General features: G+C 47.7%; 1 protein-coding gene across 7 annotated transcripts in view; it reads left to right on the plus strand.

Moving 5' to 3' along the window:
- ARMC8 (armadillo repeat containing 8) overlaps window positions 1-25729 on the plus strand; it is a 1620024-nt gene that overhangs the window by 1316990 nt on the left and 277305 nt on the right. For all 7 annotated transcript variants that reach the window (XM_069615827.1, XM_069615825.1, XM_069615821.1 and 4 more), the window contains one exon: window positions 17836-17931. In XM_069615827.1, the coding sequence (XP_069471928.1) occupies window positions 17836-17931 (96 nt within the window). The remainder of the gene's footprint in view (window positions 1-17835; window positions 17932-25729) is intronic.

The raw sequence follows: 25729 nt of genomic DNA on the forward strand, positions 1-25729 counted from the left end.
GTATGGCGTTCAAGTCTGCAAATTCCACTTGCGCTTTAGCAAAATTCACAATTCCCCGTAGGACTGTGTAGCTATGGCGGCCGAGATGGCAAGGGGGCTATGCACGAGTCTCTGCAAACAGGATTGGATTTAGCTGCTGGCATTAGCAGAGCCATGGTGGCAAGGATAGTAATGCACAGATTTGCGTTGTTGAGGAAGTCAGTTTTTCCACCGGACGTGCAGTCCAGGCTCCTCAATATGCCCGTTGGCGGTACCCAGCTGTTTGTCAGCAAGGCTGATGAAAGCCTAGAGAAGCTGCAGACCTCAAAGGCAGCTGCCAAGTCACTTGGAGCCGTCGTCAGACAGCCACAATCATCCCATCCCAGTGGATCATCTTGGAGGGGTAAGTCCTTTTGCTTGTATTCCTCAGTTGGAAGAGCGAAAGGACTGACTGGTCAAAGGGGTCAGAGAAGATTCCCTCGTGGTGGACGAGGGAGTGGTGCAAAGCCCGCCCAAGCTATGGCTACTTACCATCAGCTGCTGCTTCAGCTGCCTCAAAACCTCTCTGAGGCCTTAACCCACAAGGCCCGTGTGGCAGGCAGACTCACTGCATCTGAAAGAATGCCATAGACCAGGGTTACTGCCTTACCTTTCTAAAAAAGCTGCAAGACCATCCACCGGAGAGCCATTCCTTCAAGGTTCCAGATCCATTCTTTGTGCAGGAAATTGTGAGCCTGCTAGAGAAAGTTATATTATATGATAAGTCATTTATAACGCGCCTGTACACAAGTGTTTCTAGGTGCGACAAAACAAGGAAGGGAAGTCAGAGGGAGGACAACACAAACGATTTTACTAGTTCTTGTCATTCAGATCGTGCAAGTGCGACAACAGGAAGTGCAAGGGGAAGGTGGAGTTAAGTGCCAGGGAGAGGGACACTGGAAACAGGGCAGCATTGCTCTGAGTAAGTGCAGCCAGGGCAGCACAGCTCTGGGTAAGTGCAAGGTGGAACAGGACTGTAGAGGTTACAGTTACAGCCCCTAAGTGCATGGTAGGCCCGGAAGCAGTGCAGGGGTGACTGATCATGAAATAGCCTGTTACCCATTGAGACTCTGAGAGTAGCCAAGCAACAAGTCGGTGCAGCAGACAGATAGGTCAGCAGGGAAGGGAGAGAGAGAAAGCAGAGAAGAGGAAGGTTTTGAGCTGCTTCCGGAACATGGTGGTCCGGCTCAAGTTTGAGAGGGGCAGGAAGGCCATTCCAGAGGGAGGCACATGTAGAGGAGAGAGATCTACCCCCACTCTCTGCCTGCAGAAGCATTGGACCCTTAGAGAGTTGGAGGTAGCTGAGCGAAGGGCTTGAGAAGGAAGGTATTTAGGAAGAGAGAGAGAGTTGGATTTAGTGTGGGCCCGGCCTTAGAAAGCCTTGTGGACACCGCTATAGAACCAGTACCTGTGACGGAGAGGAACAAAGGGTGGTACTCTCCCTTTTTGCGAATACCCAAGAAGGACGGAGGATTGAGACCTATTTTGGACTTGAGACACTCAAACAAGTTCCTTTTGGAAGGACCAGATCAAAATGGTTACACTTTCTCTGATCCTTCAGGCCCCCCAGCTTCAGGAATCGATGGTGTTATGGGACGTTCAGGACGCTTACTTTCATGTGTCGATCCATCACAAGCACCGAAAGTACCTGAGGTTGGCAGTTTGCAGTTCTCATTATCAGTTTTGAGTTCTGCCATTTGAGCTGACCTGAGGTGGTTTATGGTGGTGGTGGCAACGAGTCTCAGCAGAGGGGGTATTCACGTCTATCCCTATCTGGATGATTGGCTGATCAGGGCTCGGTCTCGTGAGCAGGCCCTGTATCATCTCAACCTAACCTGCTACTCTCTCCACAGACTGTGCTTCTCTCTCAATTACAAGAATTCCCATATGATACCATCTCAAAGACTCCAATTCTTAGGAGCGGTCTTGGATGCATCTTTGGGAATAGCCTTACCATCCAAAGCGAGGGCTGAACACATTCAGCGGATAGTTACCAAGTTCCAGAGTGCATAGCTTCTACCGGCCTCTGACTTTGTTGGTCTGCCTCATGGCATCCTGCATTTTCCTGGTGCCAGAGGCTCATCTGAGAATGGGTTCCCCTCAGTGGCCCCACAGGATGCAGTGGTCTCAATTTTCGGATAGAATGCCGGAACTCCTTCAGGTTCCATACAGGGTTGCACAGGATCTTCTGTGGTGGGCCTTCAAGGACAACATTCTGAACGGAGAACACTTTTGGCAGACATGGCTGGAGATAACAGTAGTTACAGATGCCTCAATGACTGGGTGAGAAGCCCACACCAATGATCTAACTGTCAGCAGTCGTTGGTCTCGATCGGAACCCAAACTACACATGAACCTTTTGGAGCTATCGCTGAAGGCCTTTCTGCCCTCTGTACGGGGAAAGAATGTCCTGATAATGATGGACAACACAGTGGTCATGAACTACCTCAACAACAGCGGAGGCATAGGGTCACTACGACTGTGCAGAGAGGCAATGCAGCTCCAGTTCTAGGCAATTCAAGGAGTCGTCTCCCTAGCAGCAGTTTGCCTAGCTGGAGAGGAGAACACAGCAGCGAATGCTCGGAGCAAGATGAGCACAGCCTCCCACGTGTGAGAGCTAGTTCAGGAAGTCCTTCAAGAGATCTTCACCCTTTTGGGAACCCCTCAGGTAGACCTGTTCGTGACCTGTGTCGACTGGAAGTGCGAGCGGTTCTGCTCTAGGGAATTTCCCCCAAGAGGAGCTCTAGGAGAAGGGTTCGTAGAGGACTGGGATTTTCTACTCCTGTACGCGTTTCCTCCATTCACTGTCATTCCTCACATGATCAGGAGGTTGAGAAGGTTTGGGAACTCAATGATCCTAATTGCTTTGGATTGGGCCAGGAGGACATGGTACCCAAACCTTCTTTATATTTCCATCTGCCCTCAAATACGTCTTCCACGAAGAGAGGACCTTCTCTCGCGAGAGGAGGGTTGGTTTCTCTATCCAGTGGTCAAGACACTCAACCTTCACACATGGTTTCTGAGAGGTTGAGATATTAGGATTGGTACCTCCCGGACGACATAATGGAGATTTTGCCATCAGCCAGAAACAAAATCCTTATACTGCTGCCATTGGAACAAATTCTGCAGCTTGTGTAGGGAAAAGGATGTGGACCTTTGTCAGTGCATACACCTATGGTGTTATCTTTTTTGTTGTATCTGGCTAATCTGGGGCTCTAGATTGGGACCATTAAAGGATACGTTTTTAAACTTTATTTAGGCTTAGCAAGCAAAGCACCACAAGACCGTTATATAATCACAGATTACAGAGATATTGCCATCATTATGGGACATTATTACAAAGCTCTGGGGACGTACAATCAGAGTCCTCAGCATAGTTTGGAAGGTTGGGAAAGGCCACAGATAAAGGTAGTGAACACACACTTCATATAAGGTACCACGTATCAGAACCGTACATCAGTTTGGAGTTTACTTAGCAATGTATACTTGAAGTTCCAGCCATGTGTCTTTGGGCCTAACTGTACAGAGTAACAAACTTGCATACATTTCCTCATAGTTTTGAGCCCATGTAGGTTCACACAGGTTCTTAAGTCACTTGATTTGGTAGACATCTTACCCTCAACTTGAGTGTCTTCTCCCCTTGGAAATGGTCCTAAAAGTGTGACTGTAGAGTTTAAGTCCCACTGCAGGTGCTGGCATAGTTCCAAAGCCAGCATAGAGTACCTAGATGTGAACCACAATATGGTTTATATTAATCTGGGTACCTATTTTTTATGACATAACTTCTCAGCCATTTTCATTACTTTTAATCGGCAATGTTCACAAGGAACACATATGTACCAACACAACTCTAGTTAGATGTGTGTGTAGAGTATACCTGTACCAGACCTGGTGGTTGGCAACACAGGGGTGCTATACCCTAATGCAAGTAAATCCAGAAACTAACATACGAGAGATTAACATCCAAAAGGTAGTGCAACTGCTATCTCACTCTGTGGCTTGAGTTGGTGATCGTTTGTGTTAAACACATAAGACAAATGAGGCAGGGTGAATTAGAAACAGCAAGGCAGATAGAACTGACCTGATGACCCTCTGGCTGTGCTCGCTGATGATGCGGAGCTAGTAATTGGTTCAGATGGATGGTGGTTGAGGGGTGGTCACACTAAATTGGGAGGAGAGAGATCAGACGTGGTTAAATTACGTCTGATTCACAACGTCTATTTTAAATTGACTCATGCGCCCAGAGCAAAATGCTGTGGGCGTGGCTCCTGGGCTTACCTGGGTCTTGATGTCAAGATAGCCTCTGGTGTGTCCAGGCTCGGGAGAGTAATCTGTTTCGAGCGGGTAAATAGCTGCGAACTGCCGACGCCGGAAGATGGGCGGTCTAGCTCCTAAAGCCTTGAAATGAGTCTCGCGACGCCCATCATGTGATGTTTTTTTGCCAGATCACGTGATGTACGTAGCGCGAGTCACTTACTACGGACCCCTTAGTGTGTTTGTGTCACTTTGTTTACGCATGGCATGGGGATGGGAGTTGTAGTTTAGTGTACCGATGCATGCACAGGGGTAAGGGGAGTGAGAGAAACCCCCGTGCCTTCGGTGCCATGCAATGCTGGCCCCGTGAGGATATGTCCTGCTCTGATGTCGGGCATACATTGTGTTGCTGACAAAGGGATCCCTGCGTGTTTAAAGACAGTTGATGGACAACCTCAATGGGGTATATGGAAACACACCTAATGAGGTGATCGTGTCCGGTATTATCCAACAGTCAGTTTGGGTGAGAACATCAAGTGGATTGTGTAAAATGAAATGAAGTTGAACAAGGAATGATTGTATATACGTATAAACCTGTACAGACACATATATATAGAGATATATAAAAACATGTGTACTCTACACACACATCTAACTAGAGTTGTGTTGGTACATCTGTGTTCCCTGTGAATATTGCCAATTAAAAGTAATGAGAAGTTATGTCATTAAAAAAAAAATAGGTACCCAGATTAATATAAACCATATTGTGGTTCACGTCTGGGTACTCTATGCTGGAGTTGGAACTATGCCAGCACCTGCAGTGGGACTTAAAAACTCTACAGTCACACTTGTAGGACCATTTCCAAGGAGAGAAGACACTCAAGTTGAGGGCAAGATATCTACCAAACCAAGTGACTTAAGAACACATTGTTTAGCCCCGCCACGATTTATCTCTTTTTCTCTCCTTCCAACTCCCTCCCCTTCTGTCCCTCCCCTTCCCGTTCTGTATCCTTACAGACTGGTCCATTTGAACTCAATGAAGCTATATTTAGCCACTCGTAACAACAACAGCGTCATTATTTGCCAGCTGTCTCAGCCCTGATGAAAGTGGTCTCTACCACTGAAACCGGTCGGCTCATTAGAATACTGTATCTGCACAACTGAATGTAATATGCCAGATTACAGTTTGATCTATCTAAAGACAGACCAGGATTGATCAAGGATCTTTACTCTGTACCCAATACGCAGGGATATAGAGAGAAATTCTTTATTTCTCCAGCATGGGGTCTGGCATGGATTCACATGCTCATGAATATTCCCCGTCGTCAGGCTGGGAATCCTTGGTAAAGAAAAAACCAGTATCAGTTTCGTTTCTGATCTGTCTTTCGTAGTAGTAACCAATCACTGGTCTCTGCGTCATACTGACCACAGCCAATGACTTCCCTCTACCTAAGCCCCGCCTCTGGCAGCCATCTTCAGATTTTTACCGCACGTTCATGTGTTTGGATCCTCGTGCTATTGCTCTCGAGCGTTAGTGCTATTTTTTTCATGTTTTTTCTCAAAAACTTTGTTTTTTCGGTCAAAAGAGCCTCAAGCTCCACGACTCTCCATCCGATCAACGGGGACCCGTGTCGGATCGTCTACGCCACCTCAAGGGTGAAGATTTCATCGAGCTACGCTTTTGGAGGATTCCAGAAGTTTCTCAGGCCCATCTCGGTCATGGCCCAGGAGAAGGGAAGCTCGACGCCCGGAAAGCTGTTCAGGGTCTGCCCTGGATGCCAGCTGCAGAATGTCTTTAAGGAAGACGAACACTCCTTTTGTCTTTACTGCCTACATGAGGACAAGACGCACGTGGAGAAGGACTGTGCGTTTTGCGGCAACATGTCAGAGCGGACCATGAAGGACCGCCATCAACGTCTCGCCAACTGGCTGGAAGGGAAGAGCCCGTCCGGCGAGAAGAAGAGGAAGAAATCCGAGCGGTCTTCTAAGACCTTTGAGGACGCCCCGGCGACGGGGGTCCAACACAAGGCCAAGCACCGCGAGTCCGCTGGCACCGGGAGCGCCGAACGGTCGGGCTCTACGGGCGCCAGGCAGGGCGCACCCTCCCCGGCACCATCAACCACGAGCCAACGCTCTGGGTCGGGTAAGAGGAAGGCCGAGCACCCGGCGAAGCTCCTGGAGAGGCCCCGGTCGAGCTCGAAGGCGGAGGGGGAGCGAGGCAGTGTCCCCCCCCTCAAGGAGAAGGCGGTGAGCGCACCTAAGGTGGCGAAAGCCTTCATCCGGCCAAGGCCTCTAAAGAGACAGTCGCGGCGGCCCTGGCTCAGCCTGTGGAGGCTACACCAGTGGCGGCAACCTCGGGGCTCAGAGTCTCCTTGCCACCGCGGAGGGAGTCCTCTTTTATGCCCATCGACAGGACCCCCGCAGGAGGTCATCGTGGGTTCGGCCTCAACCTCTGAGGAAGAACTGATCGAGGTCTTAAGCCACGGCGTTGGCGTGGAAGAAGACCAGCCCGTCGGGAGGGGTCCCGACGCAGGAGACGACGACATCGTCGGGGGTACCGACGGGGCCCCTGACCGCCCGTCGGACTCCCCTCTACCAGCGCCGCAAGACAACTCGGCGGCCATTTTGTTGGCTATACAGTCCTTATGCTCAGAGATAAGGACGAGACTGCCGTTACCAGTGGAGGAGCCACTCCTGTCGGGGGACCCGGAACCAGGCCCTTTGGGCAGCCCCCCTCCTAAGAAGAGAAGGATTCACCCTCCACCTCCTTTTCAGCCATCGCGCCCCGTTCAGCCCTCCTCCCCGTCCACGACTCGAGGGGATGACACGGGGACTGACACGGCCGCGACAGACGACGAGGTGTACGACGAGGATCTGCCGTCGTCACCACCCACCCGGGCTTCCCCGCCCGACGAGATTGGATCTTTTCACTCCATGATCGCCAGGGCATCCGAGCTCTTCCAGCTCTGCCCTGAGGAGAAGAAGAAGGAAGGTTTCCTTTATCAGCGGCGCGTGGCCAAGAGGAAGACGGTCCTCGCGGTGCCTCTGCTGGACGATATTTGGGATGAGGGCCTTGCCCTCCTCAAGAACCCATCCACTACGCCGGCTAGAAGAGACCGGTACGAGAAGAAGTACTGGGTCCCGGACGCAGCCCCCTTGTGCCTCCGGGCACAGCCTACCCCGGACTTCGTCGTCTCCGCGGCGGCCAGGAAGAAAGCGGGGGGGGTACGATGGGGCGCAGGGTCATCTCGTCTGCAGCGATGACGATTAAGGCGGCCAACGCTTTAGCTATCGTAGCCCGCTATGACAGGGAGCTGTGGTACAAACTGGCTCCCCTGCTGGACTTCCTACCTTACGACAAGAGGGCGGATGCCCTAGAGATCTTGCAGGAAGGTGAGGTGGCGTCGGACCACGCCATCACGATTGCGATGGACATCGCCGACACTGGATTTCGCCAGTTGGGCAACGGCGTGTGCCTTAGGCGGCGTGGATGGCTCAAGGCTACGGACTTCCGTCACGACGTACAGACCAGAGTCCTGGACATGCCGTTCGATGGGAACAACCTGTTTGGGAAAACAGTGGACGATTCCCTTCAAGCCATTAAAGCGGAGACGGCCCAGGCTCTCGGGGTTCTCCAGCAACGGCGGCCGCCCTTTCGGAGAGGCGGAGGCAAGGGCGCCTCCAAAGGTTCCGGCGGCGGATTTTCCACGTACCGTCAAGCGGCCCGTTCGTCGTCTCAGGAAGCTTACAGGGGACGAGGCAAGTCAGGCGGACCCCGCCGTCGTCGCCAAGGAGGTCAAGGCGGCAAAGCCTCGTCTAAGCAGGATTGAACCAGCCGTGGGGTCGGGCCCCCACCGAAGCACCCCAGTCCATCTCCACCGACCGTTGGGTGCTGGACGCCCTAGCCCAGGGCCACGCGCTCGAATTTCAAAGAAGGTGCCCGCGCGTCTCCCCTGTGGCCAGGAAAGAGCTTCACGTCCCTCAACTTCTCTTAGAGGTAAAGGCGATGCTCAGGAAGGGCGCCATCGAACTCGTCCCATGTTCTATGAAGTGCAAAATGTTTTGGGTTGTGCACAGGGAAACTGCTGCACATCAAGGCTGTTCTATGAACCGATTTCCAGAGGAACACAATATTTGTCTTGACATTCTTAGTTTAGGCTGGTATGTGTACCCATTGTCATGCCTCTTTTGACTAGAGAATCCTCAGAAACTGTCATGTTGAATGTAGACATCTCGTGGATTTTCACAACCGTCTCCAGCTTATCAAGGACAGAGAATATGTGGGTGAATCCCACATCTGTAAAGAAATAGTCATCCTGCAATAAAGATTGTATTGTATTGCAGGGCTTCCTATGAGTTCCAACCACGTGCGTTTGCATAACTAGATGTTGCTAGAAAGACAGGGAATACATTGACATAGGTTGCATTTTGACTGTGTATCAGAAGTAAATCCAACCACTTGGAGCAATACTAAGGTTTTTACCATTGCCAGATTTCCCTTTCATTATTCATCATTCCTTTGGCTTTAACATAGCAGATAAATCATACCTTTTCTTTTTGAATGTATACATGTCTGGTGTTGCTTCATTTTATTTCCTTACAATATTAAAACACAACCTGAGCAATTCATTGAGTTTTAAGAGCTACTGATCAGTCTGAAACTTTTTTTTTAAAACTTTATTTTTCATTGACGGTTGCAGCATAATAATGCAGGTATCAGTCAACACATACAGAATGAAATACAAGATTACATAACTCAGCCTTTACATGGGTATACCTATGGTCCCTCGGCTCCTGCCGTTGCTGGGGATACCTCATGATTGTCCACTAAGTATCAGCGGAGTGGGACCCAGATATCTTTGGGCCTGCTAGTGGGCCCGGCGTATGAGATGCAGTTCAACTCGCACTCATTAATATACATCAAGTCTTTTAGCCAGGCCTGGATCGTTGGTGCAATTCTCGCCTTCCATCTTCTGAGGATATTATGTTTAGCGACGGCTCCAGCCACCATGAAAAGCCTACGTGTCTTGATACTTTTCCTATGTCACCTAACAGATATTTCAGTGGGGTGGTGGGAATCTGGGTGTCCAGTATACTGCTAATAGTGGCAGCCACTCCTCTCAGAATTGCTTAATGGCTGGGCAGTACCAGTACATGTGGAAAGAGTTAGCATCCGAGGACTTGCACTTGGGGCAGTGTGATACTTTATTCTGATCGAATTTCGCAATCTTTTTGGGGTGGAGCGCAGGTGGTTTAGAATTTTGAACTGGACTAGTCTGAGGTTAGCATTGAGAATATTTGTTTAATGAGTTGGCAATACCTTGCCCATTGCGTATCATCAATTGTTATGCCAGAGGGGTGAAAAGGTGCTGTATGGCTTTGTGCACCCTACCCTGCAGAAAATTTCACCCCTCGCTCGTATCGTGCAGTCTACCGGATCCACCCCCGCTGGTACCACCATGCGACTTGGTAAATAGCAAAGAGCGTATATCTACAGGAGCGGCTGCATACTTTTCCACTTGTATTTGGGCATAATTTTCTGTGTTCTGGAATCATTACCTTTTAAAGTGCCCTTGTGCAGCATAGTAATAAAGTTCAAAATCTGGGGCAGCTAAGCCCCCTGTGTCATATTTATTGCATAATTTAGCCCAGCTTATTTTTGCTGCCCTTCCCCCCCATACAAAGGTAGATGCTAATTTCAGCAGTCTACCAAAGAACACTTTACTGGGCCAGATCAGGATATTGCTGAATAAGTATAGGAGCTTTGGTACCACTACGATCTTCAACAGAGATATGCGGCCGTACACTGAGATTGGAAGTTTGTTCCACAGTTTTAGTTTGGTTTCAAGCTTTGACATATATGGTTCATAGTTGTCAGTGTATAGGCTATGTCTGTTGGTGACCACAATAACACCCAATTAGCAAGCTGAGCACGGGGACCAACGATAGTCCGCCATGGCTTCCGACCATACTGTGCCCTGTGTTAGAGGGATCATTTCTTACTTGGCCGGATTGATTTTGTACCCAGAGTATTTAGTGAATCTTCCACGTCCCGCATTACCGGAGTTAAGTTAACTTCAGGGTCTCTAATGTACAATAGGGTGTTGTTGTCATGACCACTGTGTGGGGGCACAAGTTGTGCCACAGGCAGGCTCCCACCAGAACTCTGAGGGCCTTTAAACCACTGCAAAAGAGCTCCTGGAGCCAGTCCTGGCGCCTTTGGCACCAGGCTCATATGTAGGAAGGAAGGGCTGTTCAAAGTAGGTCCCATTTATGTGCATGGGCCTTTAAATCCAACATGGAAGTACTCACACAGTCTAGTTCTAAGAACCAAGCCATGCGATCTAGTGTTTTGGGTGTGACAGGCCTGGAACTACTTTCCCTGGGCTATATAAACCACACCCTGACTGCTGAACACGCTTCATGTTATTCTGCAACCAGCAGCGTGACACTCACTGTGTCCAGCTCCTGGTCTTCAGCAACTTCCTGTAATCCTGCAAGAACAAGACCAAGATTATTCTGTTTTACCTGAGAAAACACCATCCAGCACTCAACATCTCAACTGGGCTGCAATCTGTGGAAACCGAGAGAAGAAGAAACATCACTCACCTGTGAGTACTAGCTTAAGCACTTCGGCGAACCTCTACCACAGCTGCTGCTCGAACATTGCGACCTGCAATAACGAGAAAGGGAAAAATAATATTAGAACGCGCGCTTCCAAAACATCGAATTCCATCAGTCTTACCTGAATTCCATCGCGCTACTCCACGCTTCCATCTGGAGCACCACAGCAACATCTGCAAAGGAAAAGAGACATATTCAGGTTCGCTTTCAATATTAAACAACCGCACAGCGCTGTACTTATCTTAACAGATTCCAGGGGCCTGTTTTTGATCACGCTCTCATCCACTCGCAGCACCACAGCGGCCTGTGAGGAGGAGAAGAAGAAAACACAGGTTATCTTTAAAGGACAATAAAGGCGCTGCGCTTCGTGCTTTCTCTTACCTAGAAAACGTGCCTCTCCATCCGGCACGCCAGCATCAAGACCTTCGCACCTGAAAAGAAGGAGATAAAGAGATTAACAAATTCCCACCATAAACAGAACAAAGACTTACAATTAACAAACCTACCTGCCTACCAGCAGATTCGGGGTCACAGCAGGCCTGGGCCCAAGGAAGGCATACTGCACCAGTGAAGCAACTCGGGCAGCTCGCCAACAAACGTCAAGCGCCCCTGCACAAGAAACACAGGACGAATAGCTCACCCTACAAATAACTAAGATTAATCATGCAGCACTGGGCAACTACGCATCCAGGGTTCCACATCTCAGAGCCTTCCAGACGCCCCCGGGGATACCAGGTGAGTGTAACCGTCGTCTGCGTAGAGTGAGATCAAGGGCCACGGATCCAGACGCCCCGCCATGTGTGTCTGTGATGTATAAGCGCTGCCATTCCCTCAATAGTGAAGGCGAAAATGAGGGGAGATAATGGGTAGCCCTGTCGTGTTCCTCTATATAGTGAGAATCCAGGTGACAGGGTGTTGTTTGTCTTAATTCTAGCACAGGAATGTTTGTATAGTAGCCGTATAAAGCCCAGGAACCGTGTACCGAAGCCAGACGTCCCAATATAGCATACATATATTTCCTGGATACTGAATCAAATGATTTTTCAGCGTCAAGCGAGATCACAATCACTTTTGCTGTAGGGTCTAGCTGGGATATTATGGCGAATAACCTACGTAGGTTCAGGGAGGAGGAGCGCGTGGGGATGAAACCCGATTGGTCTGGGTGTACTAGTTTATACATGTGGGGTAGTAATCTGTTAGCGATGACTTTAACAAACATTTTGGTGTCTGTGTTTATCAGCGTTAGGGGGCGGTAGGATGTGGGTTTGTGTGAAGGTTTGTTCGGCTTGAGCAAGACCGCTATCACGGCTTTACTCATGGACGGGGGGGGTAGTGTTCCGGTTGATGGGGCCTCCACACCGCCGTTAGCTTAGGGGCCAGTTCTGCCGTGAAGCATTTATATAAATCTACCGGATGACCGTCAGGTCCAGGGGCCTTCCCTGCTGTCAGATTTTTATTGCCTGACCTATTTCTTCTAGTGTGACTGGGGTGTTCCAATACTTCTCTTTCCTCTTCTTCCAGTTAGGGGAGTGGAAACGAACCCAAGTACTGTTCTAGCTGATTTGATACCTGGTCAGTGTTTGCGTAAAGTTCTGCATAGAATTATAGGAAAACTATCGATCTAGCCTGCCTCAGTGTGCACTTCCCCATCACCCTCCACTATACTTGTGATTGGTTTAATGTTATGTTCTACTTTAATTAGATTGGCTAGGGTCTTGCCTGCCTTATTCCCCTCTTCATATCTCCTGGCCCTTATAGGGTGGGTGATGTATAGTATTTCATGGTTTGCAAGACTCCTATAATTCTCTTACTGTTCTTTTAAGGGCGTAACAGTGTCTTCCCCCGGTGATAGTGCGTGTGCATTTTCAAGGAAGCATAGCGTACATTCCGTATGGTGCAGTTCGTTCTGATCACCCGTAGTGTACCATGTCCCCCTGACAGTAGAGGGCCCCGTAGCCAGACCTTGAATGATTCCCATACCGTGGTCACCGCCCCCATGTTACGGTCAAAGTATTCTGTGATATGTACCTACAGGGGTTCTATGACGGCCTCTTCTTGTATCAAGGCCGGTGGCATCTGCGATAGACGGGGGCACTGTACCAGGCTTGTCATTGCCACTTCCGACAGTACCGGTGAATGGTCCGATAGCGTGCGTGGAAGGATGAAGCATTCTTTTACATGCGTTATGTATTCTGCGAAACACAGCCAGTAGTCAATTTGTGAACTAAAATTATGCACTGTGGAGTGGAAGGTATACTCTTCTAGGTTAGGGTGGAGCTCCCGCCAAGCATCCATGAGAGGCAGAAAGGACATACCCTGGAGAATTGCCAATGCCGCTTTGGTGGGTATCCTGAGGTTCCTAGCAGTACTGTCTCTGTGTCTCAGGGTTGGTGTTGAGGTCCCCTCCCCAGATGACTTTGGTGTCGCCCAGTGGTGATAGGTGGTAAAAAATATGCAAGTAAAAGTCTGGCTTGTCTACATTTGGGCCATATTCATTGACCAGTATAAACTCCTGATTACCCAATGAGCCCCATATGATCCCGTAGCACCCTCCCCTCCCCCCCTGTGTCCACACTAGCTTTGGTAAGCTGAAACCCTGTGCGTTGGTGTATAAGGGTCAACACACCTCTGGATTGCGTGGAGTAATCCGTACCCAGTCGTAACGGGCCTCAGTCTCGTGCAAACAACTCCACCACCTTGTGTTTGGCATCCATTTTCTGCAGCATTACAATATTAATCGTATGTCTCTTGGTGTAGGCCAGTATTTTCTGTGCTTTGATGGGATTGGCCAGCCCTCTAATCTTCCGGTCCATGTGAGGAGCCTCAGCCTACTGTTCAACCCTGCCATTGCCATTCACTAACATTAAATCCATTGCAAACAACCTTAGAGTGCACTCTGCAAGTTGTATTACCTGCCCAACTGTCAGATTTTCCGAGTAATAAACCCACAACAATCCCCCCTCCGTTCCCTCCCTCCCTCATCCCCCCAACTGGACAGTGTATTCCAATACCACAACTTCCTTATCTGTAACAGTGGGCGGCACTGTGTGGCCACAACAGTTAGCATCAAAACTTTCAACCAACATGAGCCGCTGCATGTTCCTCTGGTGTCTTAGAAGAACCTTTGGGGATGTATGACCTCATGGGGTGCCAAAATGTGGAGTCTGCGCCTCATGTAAAGGATCCACCCAAATGTCAGCCGTTGTTAGCCGGAGCTGGAATATTATGCTCGATATATGACATAGCCTCCTCTGGGGATTCAAAGAAATGAGCTCTACCTCCATGTTGCACGCAGAGTTTAGCTGGGAACATCATAGTGTACAGTGTTTTCCTGTCTCTGAGCGCCCTCTTGACTTGGTCATATGAACGTGGGACAGACTGCACCCTGTTTGAAAAATCATGGTAGATGTGAATTCTAGTTGAGTCATCAGACAAGGTGCCCTTTTCACGTGATAGCCGGAGTATCAGATCCCGGTCGCAGTAATTCAGTAGGCGAGCAATAATGGTGCACGTTGGGGTGCCTGGTTTGGGTGGTGGAGTTAGGGATCTATGAGCTCTCTCCATGAGGAATTGCAGTGAGAACTGTGCTTAGGGGGAACAGAGTGCGGAGAGCCTCCTCTATGAACACTTCCATTGCCACGTTTATGGGCCTTTCGGGCATGCCCACCACCCGAATGTTGTTCCGGCGTGATCTGGCGTCTAAATCTTCGCACTTGACCCTCACCGCGTTTAGGCTTTTTTTAGTACCTACAATGTCTTTGCCATGTGTGGCAGTTGTGTCCTCCAGTCCGCTCACCCTAGTCTCCGCCTGCGTGACTCTTGCGTTCACCTTCTGCAGGTCGGCTCTGTTGGAGACAATATTGCTGCCTATATCATCGAGTTTGCTGTGCACTGCGGAAAAGCCTGCTTGCAATGCTGCCATATATGAGTCCGTATTTGTTTCTGCGTGGGCCTGACTCACCGCTGAGGTGGTCTGTTGGCATCCTCAGTTTTCGCCATAGTGTTCATGTTTGTGTAGTCATCCATAGGGCCTTTCTTGTTTCCTTTAGCTCCACATGTCATGTCCACCCCCGGTAGCCCGGTTACCTTTATGCCTGTTCGTAGTGTGGTCCTGTCAGCGACTGTCCCTGCTGCCCGTCCACCGGGGTACCTGAAATGGGAGTACTATGTTGTTCTTACACTGCCTCCCAGCTAGAGGCCTTGCTATTGTGGGGATCTTCCCCCCCCCGTGCAACAGCAGTGTTGGTAGTATGATGTGATGGGTGACCACGTCTAATTTATACTGCACACTGTACTCTCTCAGTACTTAGTGTGGTGTTGAGCACAGAGGAGTGAGCACCTAGTTTCTCTGACCGCCTTGCCTGAGATGAATCCATTACTCTTGCCCCTCTCCCTCATTTGGGGGCGTGCTTCTTTATGTGCAGTCATACACCATATTACACTGATGGCCGTGTGATAATTTAATGGGTCTCTGTGTGCAGTTGCCGTTTAGTTCCAGGCCAGTGTTCTGCAGTGCCACAGTGTTGATGTTGTAGGGCTGTGCCGCCGTGTGGGCAAGTGACCACTGCTTTGCTCCAGCAGCACACCAGCAGTGCGGGCCACCCAACCCTGTGGCCGTTGTAACGTTGCAGTGTCAGGGGATGTACCAGCCCCTGCAGGGGGCGCTCGAAGGGCCGTCCCACATAGCGTGGGCGCCCCTCTGGCAGCCCCCCCGCTCTGCGCTATGGAGGTTCCTACCCCTACCGCTCTATCGCGAGTGGGGGTGGGCATCCCCAGGGCAGGCATTTCCAGCCAGCCCTGGGGACAGCCTACAAATATGGAGGAGGACTGCAAGAACGGCCTCTTTGCAGTCCTCCTCCCATGGCTTTAACCGTGGGCTGTTTCCTGATGGCCGTACCCGAGCCAAAGTCGGACAACTGGCATTGGATCCCTATGGGCACTGGAGACTCCTCACCTTCATGTGCAGTGGCCCGATGGAGAAGCACTCTGTGCACCAATCTGGCGCAAATGTCCGGTGCCTTGACATGCATAGAGGCGCAATGGGACACCGGAACAGTCAGACGTTCCCCCACTTTTTGGGGGCTAGGCGTTTTTTGTGATATAGATGGTCATGAACCATGGTGCTTTAGGGCTGGGACTGCCCCCATTTTTGTATGTATGCTCCAATAAACTGTGATCTGTGTTTCCAAAAAATGTAAAATGTTGTTGGACTATTATTCACTGACTGCTCGGGTTTTGGTTTCCAAGATATGTCATCCTCACACGACAGGGGGGGTCGGAGGGTGCACCAATGGGGGCTGACACCGATATGACTTTGTGGGGGTTTGTTATTATTTTTTTTACACTACGGTCGCAGTGTGGACTCTTGTCTTTGTTGTGCGGCCGCCCGCCACAATTCACTGCTGTCCCCGGGGCACGCCGACCAATCCCGTCTGATGTCTCCTCGGGGGTCTGCACATGCACTTTGATGTGTCGGAATGTCGGTGGGCGATGCCCATCCCACCCGGCCCGCTCAACACCGCTGTGTTTGCGCGTGTGTCCCCCGGCACCGGTTCCAACCCAGGCTGCCCGCCGTGGACTCTCAAGACAGTACAATAGCATACCTCTCGCGACTGTGGCTCCCGCCGCCGCACTGCCCTCAGCGGGTCGATGCTTCTGCCAACGGAGGTCACAAGGGTAACACACAGTCCCCAATGGGGGAATGGGTCGGCTGTATGCTGCACGCCTCCCTGCTTGTCTGTTGCCTGCAAGTGTAGCACACCGCGTTAGACCTGCGGTCCACGTAGCTTCCCCACTGCCTTGCTCACAACAGATCATCGTTTCTCACATTCCGCTGTGTGGTTTCATTCCACATTCAATCAGCTGGTACAGCAGCTCACCGTTGTTCGTGGCATACGTTACTTGTCACCAGAGGTTCAAACCGCCAGATTTTAAACCCAAGATTTATATCATGTGGAACTCAGCTCTTAGGCAGCATCTTCGTCGGCGTACCACAGTGCCCCCTGAAACAGATTTTTTTTAGCTCCCTGAGGTAGACTTTAAAGGTGCTCCAACTTCTCATGTCCTTTATGTATAAGGAAATGTCATCACATGATGTTTTTAAGTTAAATTGTCCAAAATGTACCAATAACATTTGGAGATAAATCAGTTATTTTTCCAGTCTCTTTTCTTGTCATCTCATCTTGTTCTGAGTATGTTAATTTGTTTGCCCTATCAAATGTATCGCGTTCTCTTTTTGTTTTTGTTGTTTAGCCTCCAATATGTGCCAGTAGTACCAGAATATCCTGGAAAAGTGAACGTTCAAGTGTAATTGCATATAGGTAAAGAGTTGCAATTGCCATTGCAGCCATTTTTAAGATTGGTCTGTCCTCCGCTTAAGTTACATACTGGCTATTTATGGTGATTTGCCTTTTCACAATTCATGGTGATTTGCCATTCAAAAATAAACCAGATTATATGACTCGCATCCTTCATTGATATGGTTATTTTTGCATTTTGTTATTGAAGTATAAGCTACCTTATTCTACTGAAGAAAACTCTCATTCCAACCGATACTCACCAGGACTTTCAAAGAAATGCTGCTTAGCTTTGTATCTTGCACGTTTTACACTCTTCCGCTTCTTTCTTTGTTCTGTAGACTTGTTTATCCACCGTCCCTCCAATAGTTGGAGTTTAAAAATCATATACTGTGAAGATAGCTCAGCAAGTTCAGCACTCTTCAGATATTTGTGTGAATCATATGCTTGCAGGTTCGGACACTGTTATGAGGTCAGCACATTCAGTATCATTAGGTTCACATTGAGTATCATTAGGTTAGACAATAACATAATCTTTTATTAAAGTACTAAGAAGTGGGAGAAATCCAGCATTAAGCACTTATGAAAAAGTTGCAATTGATGCAAGGTCTGCCAATCTATTTGACTCTTTTTATTTTGTTAGCATATAGACCAGATAATGAACACTCACGGGAAGCAGATCATGCAAGCTGTAACACTCATCCTCGAAGGGGAGCACAACACAGAAGTCAAAGAGCAGGTGGGTGTCAATTCTTCTACTTTTCATTCCAAACATTAAAACTCAGGATTTATATTGAAAGAGTTGATATATGGGGATTGCCAGACTACTTTTCAACCCCAAGTTGGACTCAAGTGAACTCTGATAAAGCATAGCTGTGTACATAGACTACTAAGCCACTTACAGGTTTGTGTAAATGTGCTTTCAACCTAAAGCGTAGATGATTTTGTGAAATAGTTTGAGCTGCTTTGTGCATTTGGAATATCATGGAGTGTATACCATTCCATATATAATTTGAAAACATTTACATGCTTATTTAAATCACCATTCCATCCATTATAAAAACTCTGTTACATCTGTCTTTACACCCTAGAAGTGATTCAATTTGAGGCAACCAATTCACAAATATATTTGTTCAACTATGCCAGCTGATGGATACAAAAAGATTTTTTCTTAGGAGAGCACGGCCGACCAGTGGGTTTGTTAGGGTGTGGGAAAACAATATAATTTGAGACTGGAGGTTGGAAAAATTAAACACAGACTTTTGGGTATGGCTTTACCATTAACAGTAACCCTCATGAAGTTCTCAATTGTTTTCTAAAGCTTATGCTGTCAGTTTGCACTGTGAGAAAATTGAGTCCTTCAGTTGGGTTTGCGATAATCATTCTAGAGGCTCAATATGATGAAATCTGAGAGAAATAATCTGAATCTGGGAGTAAAGCTCATGGATCGTCAATGCCCATTACCCTAAATTACCTCTTAAATTGATGGAATATTATTAAATTACAATTATTGTTAGCACTGCTATTTAGGAAATTGTTTCCACAACCCTCTGGTGAGGGGAACTCGCTATCGTATGGGCAAGAAAGGGTTTCCAACAAAACGATAAATCAAGCTCTCGGAGTAGCAATGCCAGAACAGTCAGACTTCAAGGCTGGGAGAAGGCTAGTAGTTAGGTACAGTTGATCACCATAAATAATCCAAAAGATTACACTCCCTAGGCACACTGAAATGTATACACTTTATTATATAGTTAAACAAACATTACTTGTTTTAAAAAGGTAAACATGTCTATCTATGGGTGTCAAGCGCCTACGTTCCAACGGCATCTGAGCACTAAAATGCTTTGTTTTTGAAATGGCACACACAGTGTAGATAAGAACATTACCACTACTATGGACAATACCAGACTTGCACTTGATGAGAAACTCAGTGTAATATTACCAAGGTATGGGGAGAAAAAGGGATCAATAGGTATAAGCAATAGTAATGTTTAAAATCATGTATGAACAGTCATAGTATTCCTTGCAACTTCCAGTCCATAGTAAAACCGGTACATAACTAATGAACCATGTACTTTAGTGTAGCACTTAGAGGGTGTGAAGGGATTAAACAATGCTATAGAGCCACCGAAAGTCCGAATACAGATGGACCTATAATGCAAGACCTAAATAGTCTCAATACACTCATAAAAATAGGTTAGGAACAAAGTCCCCAAAGTTAGCTACTGTAACACCAATACATTTTTGTGCACAGGAATACAATTATTTATTACTTGAAAGTCACTAATAGACCACAGATCCCAACCAAAAATCCAGCCTTTTGTGTAAAACACAAGGGATCTAAGGGGGGACCCATGAAAAATATCAAAGTTCAGGTAAGTACCCTTTCATGTCCGTTTAAAAGTTTGTAAACGTTTCCAGATAGGAATTAACAGGCAAAGGAAGTTAGTTGAAAACCGCAGGACTAGCAAAACACTACTCCTTTCGGACCCCTGAATATGTTTCCAAGGAAAACAAAAGGACACAGAGACTCGGGGACAAATACTTACGTTTCCAGTCACTTAGTATTTGGCTCAGAAATGGCAGCAGAGACCGGGTAAGCACAGGGATTCTTTTACTGATCTGGTCCCATAGACTTGAAATACGAACCAGCGATGAACCGGATGGTTGGAAAAAAAGATGAATCTGTGTTCCCAGGATGACTCCTCTTAGGAAAGATATTTTTTTCTTCTACCCCTCCATATGGACGTCTATGCAATCCACTTACTATTTTTCTATTGTTTTGTGTTGGAAAGATTTTCTTTTTGCTGCCTTCCTCCCGTAGACTTACTTGCATGGAACAACCTTTCTTTTGGCTGTTATTGGCTGCTGACCTGACCTTTTGGATTTATGTAAATAAAGCCCTCAGATTTACCTCCCTTGCTTTTTGCTCACCCTTATGGGGAAACGATCAGTCCATAAGACTATTGGGAGACTGTGTTTCCTAGTGGAGTTCTTGTAATTTCAAAGCTGCACACATCACCTTAAAGTGAAGTGCAGTTAGGATACTTTGTATCATTATAACTTTTTTGTTGTACATTTGTGGTTACAATTACAATGTGTGCAGGATGGGTTGGTGGCAGTGGATATTTTTCTACCATGTTTTTGACTTTTTAATTTTGCACGTTTGCAGTTTAACACATAATGCTATAAAGAGTACCACATACTCTAAAATGACTTTGTCACAAGGTTTCTGCTTGTCCTTTGGCCAGTTTGCCCTCTCAGGTCTGGAATTGCCATATATGGAAAACCCTTAATCAAAGGAAAGTTTCTGCTTTCCTGGGCAAAGTGGCAGTTTGTGCCCGGATGTGGGGGCTGGGACTGTCTGGCCCTGTCCTCATCAAGGTCATTTGGTGTCTGTTGCTAGGCAGAACGTTTGGCCAGTGGCTAGCTATGATTGGATAGCCAATGTCAGTTTGAATGGTTCAGATCCTTACCATTGGTAGACCTTGGTGAGCTTCCAGTCCAGATCGATGGATAAAAGGAGCCCTTATGCAGCCATTCCAGAGAGATCATCATTTGAGCCAAGACCCATACGAAGAAGAGCATCTGCTGACAACTCGAAAATGACTGTTGCAGCTGTACTACATCCTGTGCTTGATCACAAGAAGACCATTGTCAGTGCTTTCAGCCCTGGACTGGTGGAAACAACCACTCTTGACCCTTGCTCGAGGATCTGTGCCTTCTGAGCCTATGGGAGTATCCCTGGACAAACCGGTGGACTGGCCAGCTCTCTCCTGAGCTACCTCACTGCAGCCAATGCCATTCTGAATGCATCCTTGGAATATGAAGGCTCTTCAACTTGTGCTACAAGTCGCCTGCTCTTGCATTTTCATCCTACTCCCAATGCAAGCCATGCTGAGCCTGCTCCTTTGTTTGGCCAATGAAGATTGCATGTCACGCCTGATCGTGGTGACGCCCATTGCAGTCCCAGTCCTCATCCGAGCCACAGTGTATCTGGTGATAGGCAGATGCAGTGGACAGAGGCTGTATAGGATTGAACGGCCTTTCCATCAGTGTGCTTGGGGCAACTCGGGCCCGAATCCTGGATAAGAAGACAACTCCTGCAGCCACACTTCAGATCCTCATTGGGGCCAAGAAACCGAGCCACAGTGCTAGGCAGTGTGTTTGGCAAGTGGGTGTCCATAATTGGACAACCCCTGCCAGTTTGAATGGTACAGATCCTTAACATTGGTGGACCTGGTGGTGACTCCAGTCAAGGTCCTCTCGGGAGGATAGCTTAGTTTCAACGTGTTCGCCTTGGAAGCAAAACGACACGCAGCAACACAGGTTCGATACCCGGGTCGGCGCTTAGAAACCTCTGGGTATTAAGCGCGTTATATAAACCTATCAAATCAAAAGGACTCTTGAAACCATTCCACAGACAATCAGAGCCAAGACCCATATGAAGAAGGGCAGCCCAGTCACAGGGAAGCCATGCTCCTCTGCCTTGATCTCAAGAAGGCCCTCGTTGGTGCTTCAATCCCTTGACCAGTGGGAACAACCAGTCCTGACACCTGCACGAGAATATATGCCTGCTGAAACTTTGGAAGTGTCGCTGGACACCCGGTGGCCTGACCAGCTAAATCCTGGGCTACCTCGCTGCAGCGTCACCTTTCTGAGTGCATCCTTGGATGGGGAGAATCTCCAACTTGTGCTAAATCATCTCTTTATGCCAAGGGTGTACAGCGGTCCAGTCTTTAGAACTGTATCACCGGAGCCTGAACTGCCTACTACCCAGGCCCAATCCCGATGCCAAAACTGGCCTCTGCATCTGTGGATCCTGAACTCCCTCGACCAGACACATCGCAGAGAAGTAGGCCCAGTGGATCTAGGGACCCCTGAAGTGGTCCCTGGAAGAATCAGAGTATGGGGGGGCAAGTTATACTACCTATTCCTGCTACATCCCTCAATATTTTTACATGGACATAAAGTCCTGACCCTACCTCTACTTTGCCTAACTAAGATTGCTGGTCATGTGGTCAAGGATCCTCCCCACCCCCGAGGCCCTTCGCTAGCATGGAGGGACTTTATGAGACACTTACCTTAACTTCTCCTGATTTCTGGAATACTTAACCACAACCTCTGTCATTGCACAAATCCAGTAGGAAACTTATCTGAACAGTAGAACCTGTCAAACTGGTTACATTTGGTCACCAGTCCCCATTTCATATCAGGGCTGGACTTATTTAGGATTAGGGATCTAATTCTAGGATTTCTCAAAAGTTCTCCAGCTCTCGACTCTGCTTTACCACATAGTTATTTAAAGGATTTCCTATGATTATGCGGTCTATTGCTTAACTACCTTAAAGGTAAAGTGTAGGAGTTCTAGTCAGAATCCCCCTAAAAGTGAATATATATATCTACTTGATATTAGTTTGGTAACAATACTTATCTAAAGTTTTCATATATTTAGAGTGTACTCAAAGACCTAATAATAGTTGTTTATTTACATACATCTCTATCTAACAGGAATTATTGGAGTGCTCTGCGTATGTCTCATTGTAGTCCAAGACCTCTCGTACATCCCTCCTGAGTCTAAACCTTACCACTCTTCTACCATACCTTGAGCGGACTTAGCTAGACTTCAGTGCCTTTCTTGTTCCCCATAATAGGTTGGCCTCTCTGAATCCACGTTCATGGTTGATTCTGATAATCCACTTGATCAGTCTGTATCCTGGCCTGACTTTTTAAAGGTGAGTAGACTTTTTACTTTACTTTCCTTGCTTAACTCATCTATTTTGAGGGGGACTGATCAGTCCATATGGCTATCGGCGCAGGGGGGTGCATGTCGATCATTATGACATTCTTTGTTGCTTTTAAGCTACACACATCACCTTACATTGAGGTGCGGCAGGGTACTTTGGAATCCTTTTGTTTTAAGTAACATTTCTGTTACTTGCATTTGGTGTCCAACAAGGGCTGGCAGCAGTGGATAGTTTTCTACCGTAGTTTAGATTTTTCTCACAGGCCTTTTACTACATACTGCTATTTTGATTACCATATACTCCAAATGGCTGTGCCTCACATTTTCTGCCCGGTTCTTTGGCCATCCTGTCCATTGGACTTCTTCCTGCCTTCACAGGATCAAAAATACTATATAATGACAGCCCTTTTCCTGGCAAAGCCTTGGCTTTCCCGTGCACAAGGGCGGTATGTATTAGGGGAGTTTTCCTAAAGTCCCATTTGGGGGTAAGACTTTGGTAAGCTATACCAGTGGTTTGTAGATCCCCAATTCTTAATATCAGTCTTTACTACCAAAATGACCTTGGTAGAGTGGCAGAGCAGTCCGGCTTATTTTAAGAGGAAGATGTGGACTGTGGTAAGCACACTGAACCCAGTCAGTAATGCACATCAAAGAAACACTTACACATAAATGTATATCAAAATATAGATGTATTATATTTACACAAGAGTCACTGTTGGATACTTGGCACAATAAACACACATAGGCATACTTTTCAATACTTCCAAAGGGTCACTTCTTAGTTGGTAGTTGCTGAGCGCATACAATTGTTACAGGAGTTTGACAGTTTTATCAGTAATAACGCACACACACAAAGTAATACTGTAATTGTATTTAGTCTGCAATCACATTTAAAGATAGTGATTTTTGGGAAGGATAACAGTTGGTTAGTGTTATCCTAGCAGAGCTTCAACTTCTAGAGGCAGTTTTGCGGCACAGCAAGTCTTTCAAAGTCAAAAACTCAACCCTAGCTAAAAGGCAGCTCGTATCGGCTTAAATTCTTGCAAAGCAGTAGAAATCAAAAGTTCCTGTGGATATTTTCTAGTCTCTAGGAAGGAAGATGCAAGAATGCTTAACCAATGTTGGAGACACTGTTAAAGGACTCGCTAAAAGCATACAAGTAGAGGCTTGGGTCGGAGCTGAGAGAGGATTGCCCTGGACACCTCTACGTGCACTCTAATGTCCTGTAGCAGCTTTCTGGAATCGGGTAAACAATCCCTTTTTCCCCATAGTACCTTAGGTTAGAATAAAATGTTTGTGGTGGATGCTCTGTGATGTTGCAGCACTGGACTCAAACTCCGGATTCCTTGGTCTGATGACTGAAGGCAGGACAATGGATGGGATCACTTAGCAGCAGTCTGGAGGGAGGATTTCTGGAACAACTTTCAGCAACTTCTCCGGTCACTGCGGTTTTGATGCCTTTTCTGCAGCACCAACAAAGGACACAATTTGCCCGGTCAATCTTTTTCGCTTCCTGCAGTCCCGCACTCCGATAAGGGGGTCTGGGCGAGTTGGAGTGTCCCTGAGGGCACAGCAAAGATTTGGATGGATTCAGCCTTTCCACAACGGTGCACTCAAAATGGGCAGCAGGTCTCCTGGTATTGGGGTTCTGCAGCTCTGGAAATTCACAGGACCTTGGGAGATGGCTCAAATCAAAGTTCGCCTTGGCACTGGCTCCTCTGTCACACGGAAAACAGGGTCAGGACAGCAGTGGTAGCTTCACGGTGTTGCAAAGGGTCTGCAGGAGTCTCTGGTCGTCGTCTTCTTCGGTCACTTCAGCTTCCAGTGGTCGATTTGCTTTTCACTTCAGGAGTCTCACCTTTTATACAGTGCCAGCACACACTCTTCTGCAATCTCTCTCAGCAATTTATAGAAAGGGGCGTTTGGCTGTCCAATCAGGACAGCTAGACCCCCAGTGGGATCTGGTTCTATTCAGGCACTCTGGCAGACAAAGGACAGGGGGGTGGAAAACTCCTCCCCCACTTCCTGCCTGCCCAGACACTCTGGAGCCTAGGCGGGGACACCCAAGGGTTCCCGCCAACGGCAAAACACACACGCAGGCCTCCCTCTCACAGAATGGTCGAAGAAGGGCTAACTAAGAACAACCACTCTAGTAATGGTGAAAAAATAAGGGAGGACCCAAGTTGGTACTTTGGTACCCCTATTGTGCACTACATAAGCTATGGACATAGCCTGCGGTGCAAACATTTCACAATGGTTTGTAGAACACGTTCACTGCCACCAGCCATAACTAGAGATTGCCTATGTGACTAAAAAGTCATAGGAGTAGAGAGAAGGGGGATACTAGGTATCCCTTTGGCGCTCCACATAAGGTGGTGTGTGCCAATCTCTCAAACTGTAGCGTTTTAGGAGAGATGCTCTATCCTTAAAAACAGTAGTTTCTCTAGGATAAATAATAAGAATCTCAATTGAGGACCGTGAGGGTCCCCAACACAACTTCCCATAAGGAGCTGTGTGCTGCAGTAGTAAAATACAGATGCCTTTTAAGAGTTATGGAGAAAATAGACTCCATAGTACAGGTAAAATACAAAGAATAGAGTTCCAAAAACAGCCTCTAAGAATGAATGGGTGGAAAGAGGCTCCACTCATTCAGAATTAAAGAAAACGGTCTATAAATCCAGCAAAATTGGGGTGTCTCACTAGGAGAGGGGATGAAGCATACAAATGATAAATCTCCCTAACATGTGTCTGTGGCCGCATGTGGAGGGTGGCACTGTATGGTGCTGGCCCA

Source organism: Ambystoma mexicanum, chromosome 9 (genome assembly GCF_040938575.1).
Source record: "Ambystoma mexicanum isolate Mex_15411 chromosome 9, UKY_AmexF1_1, whole genome shotgun sequence".
NCBI lineage: Eukaryota > Metazoa > Chordata > Amphibia > Caudata > Ambystomatidae > Ambystoma > Ambystoma mexicanum.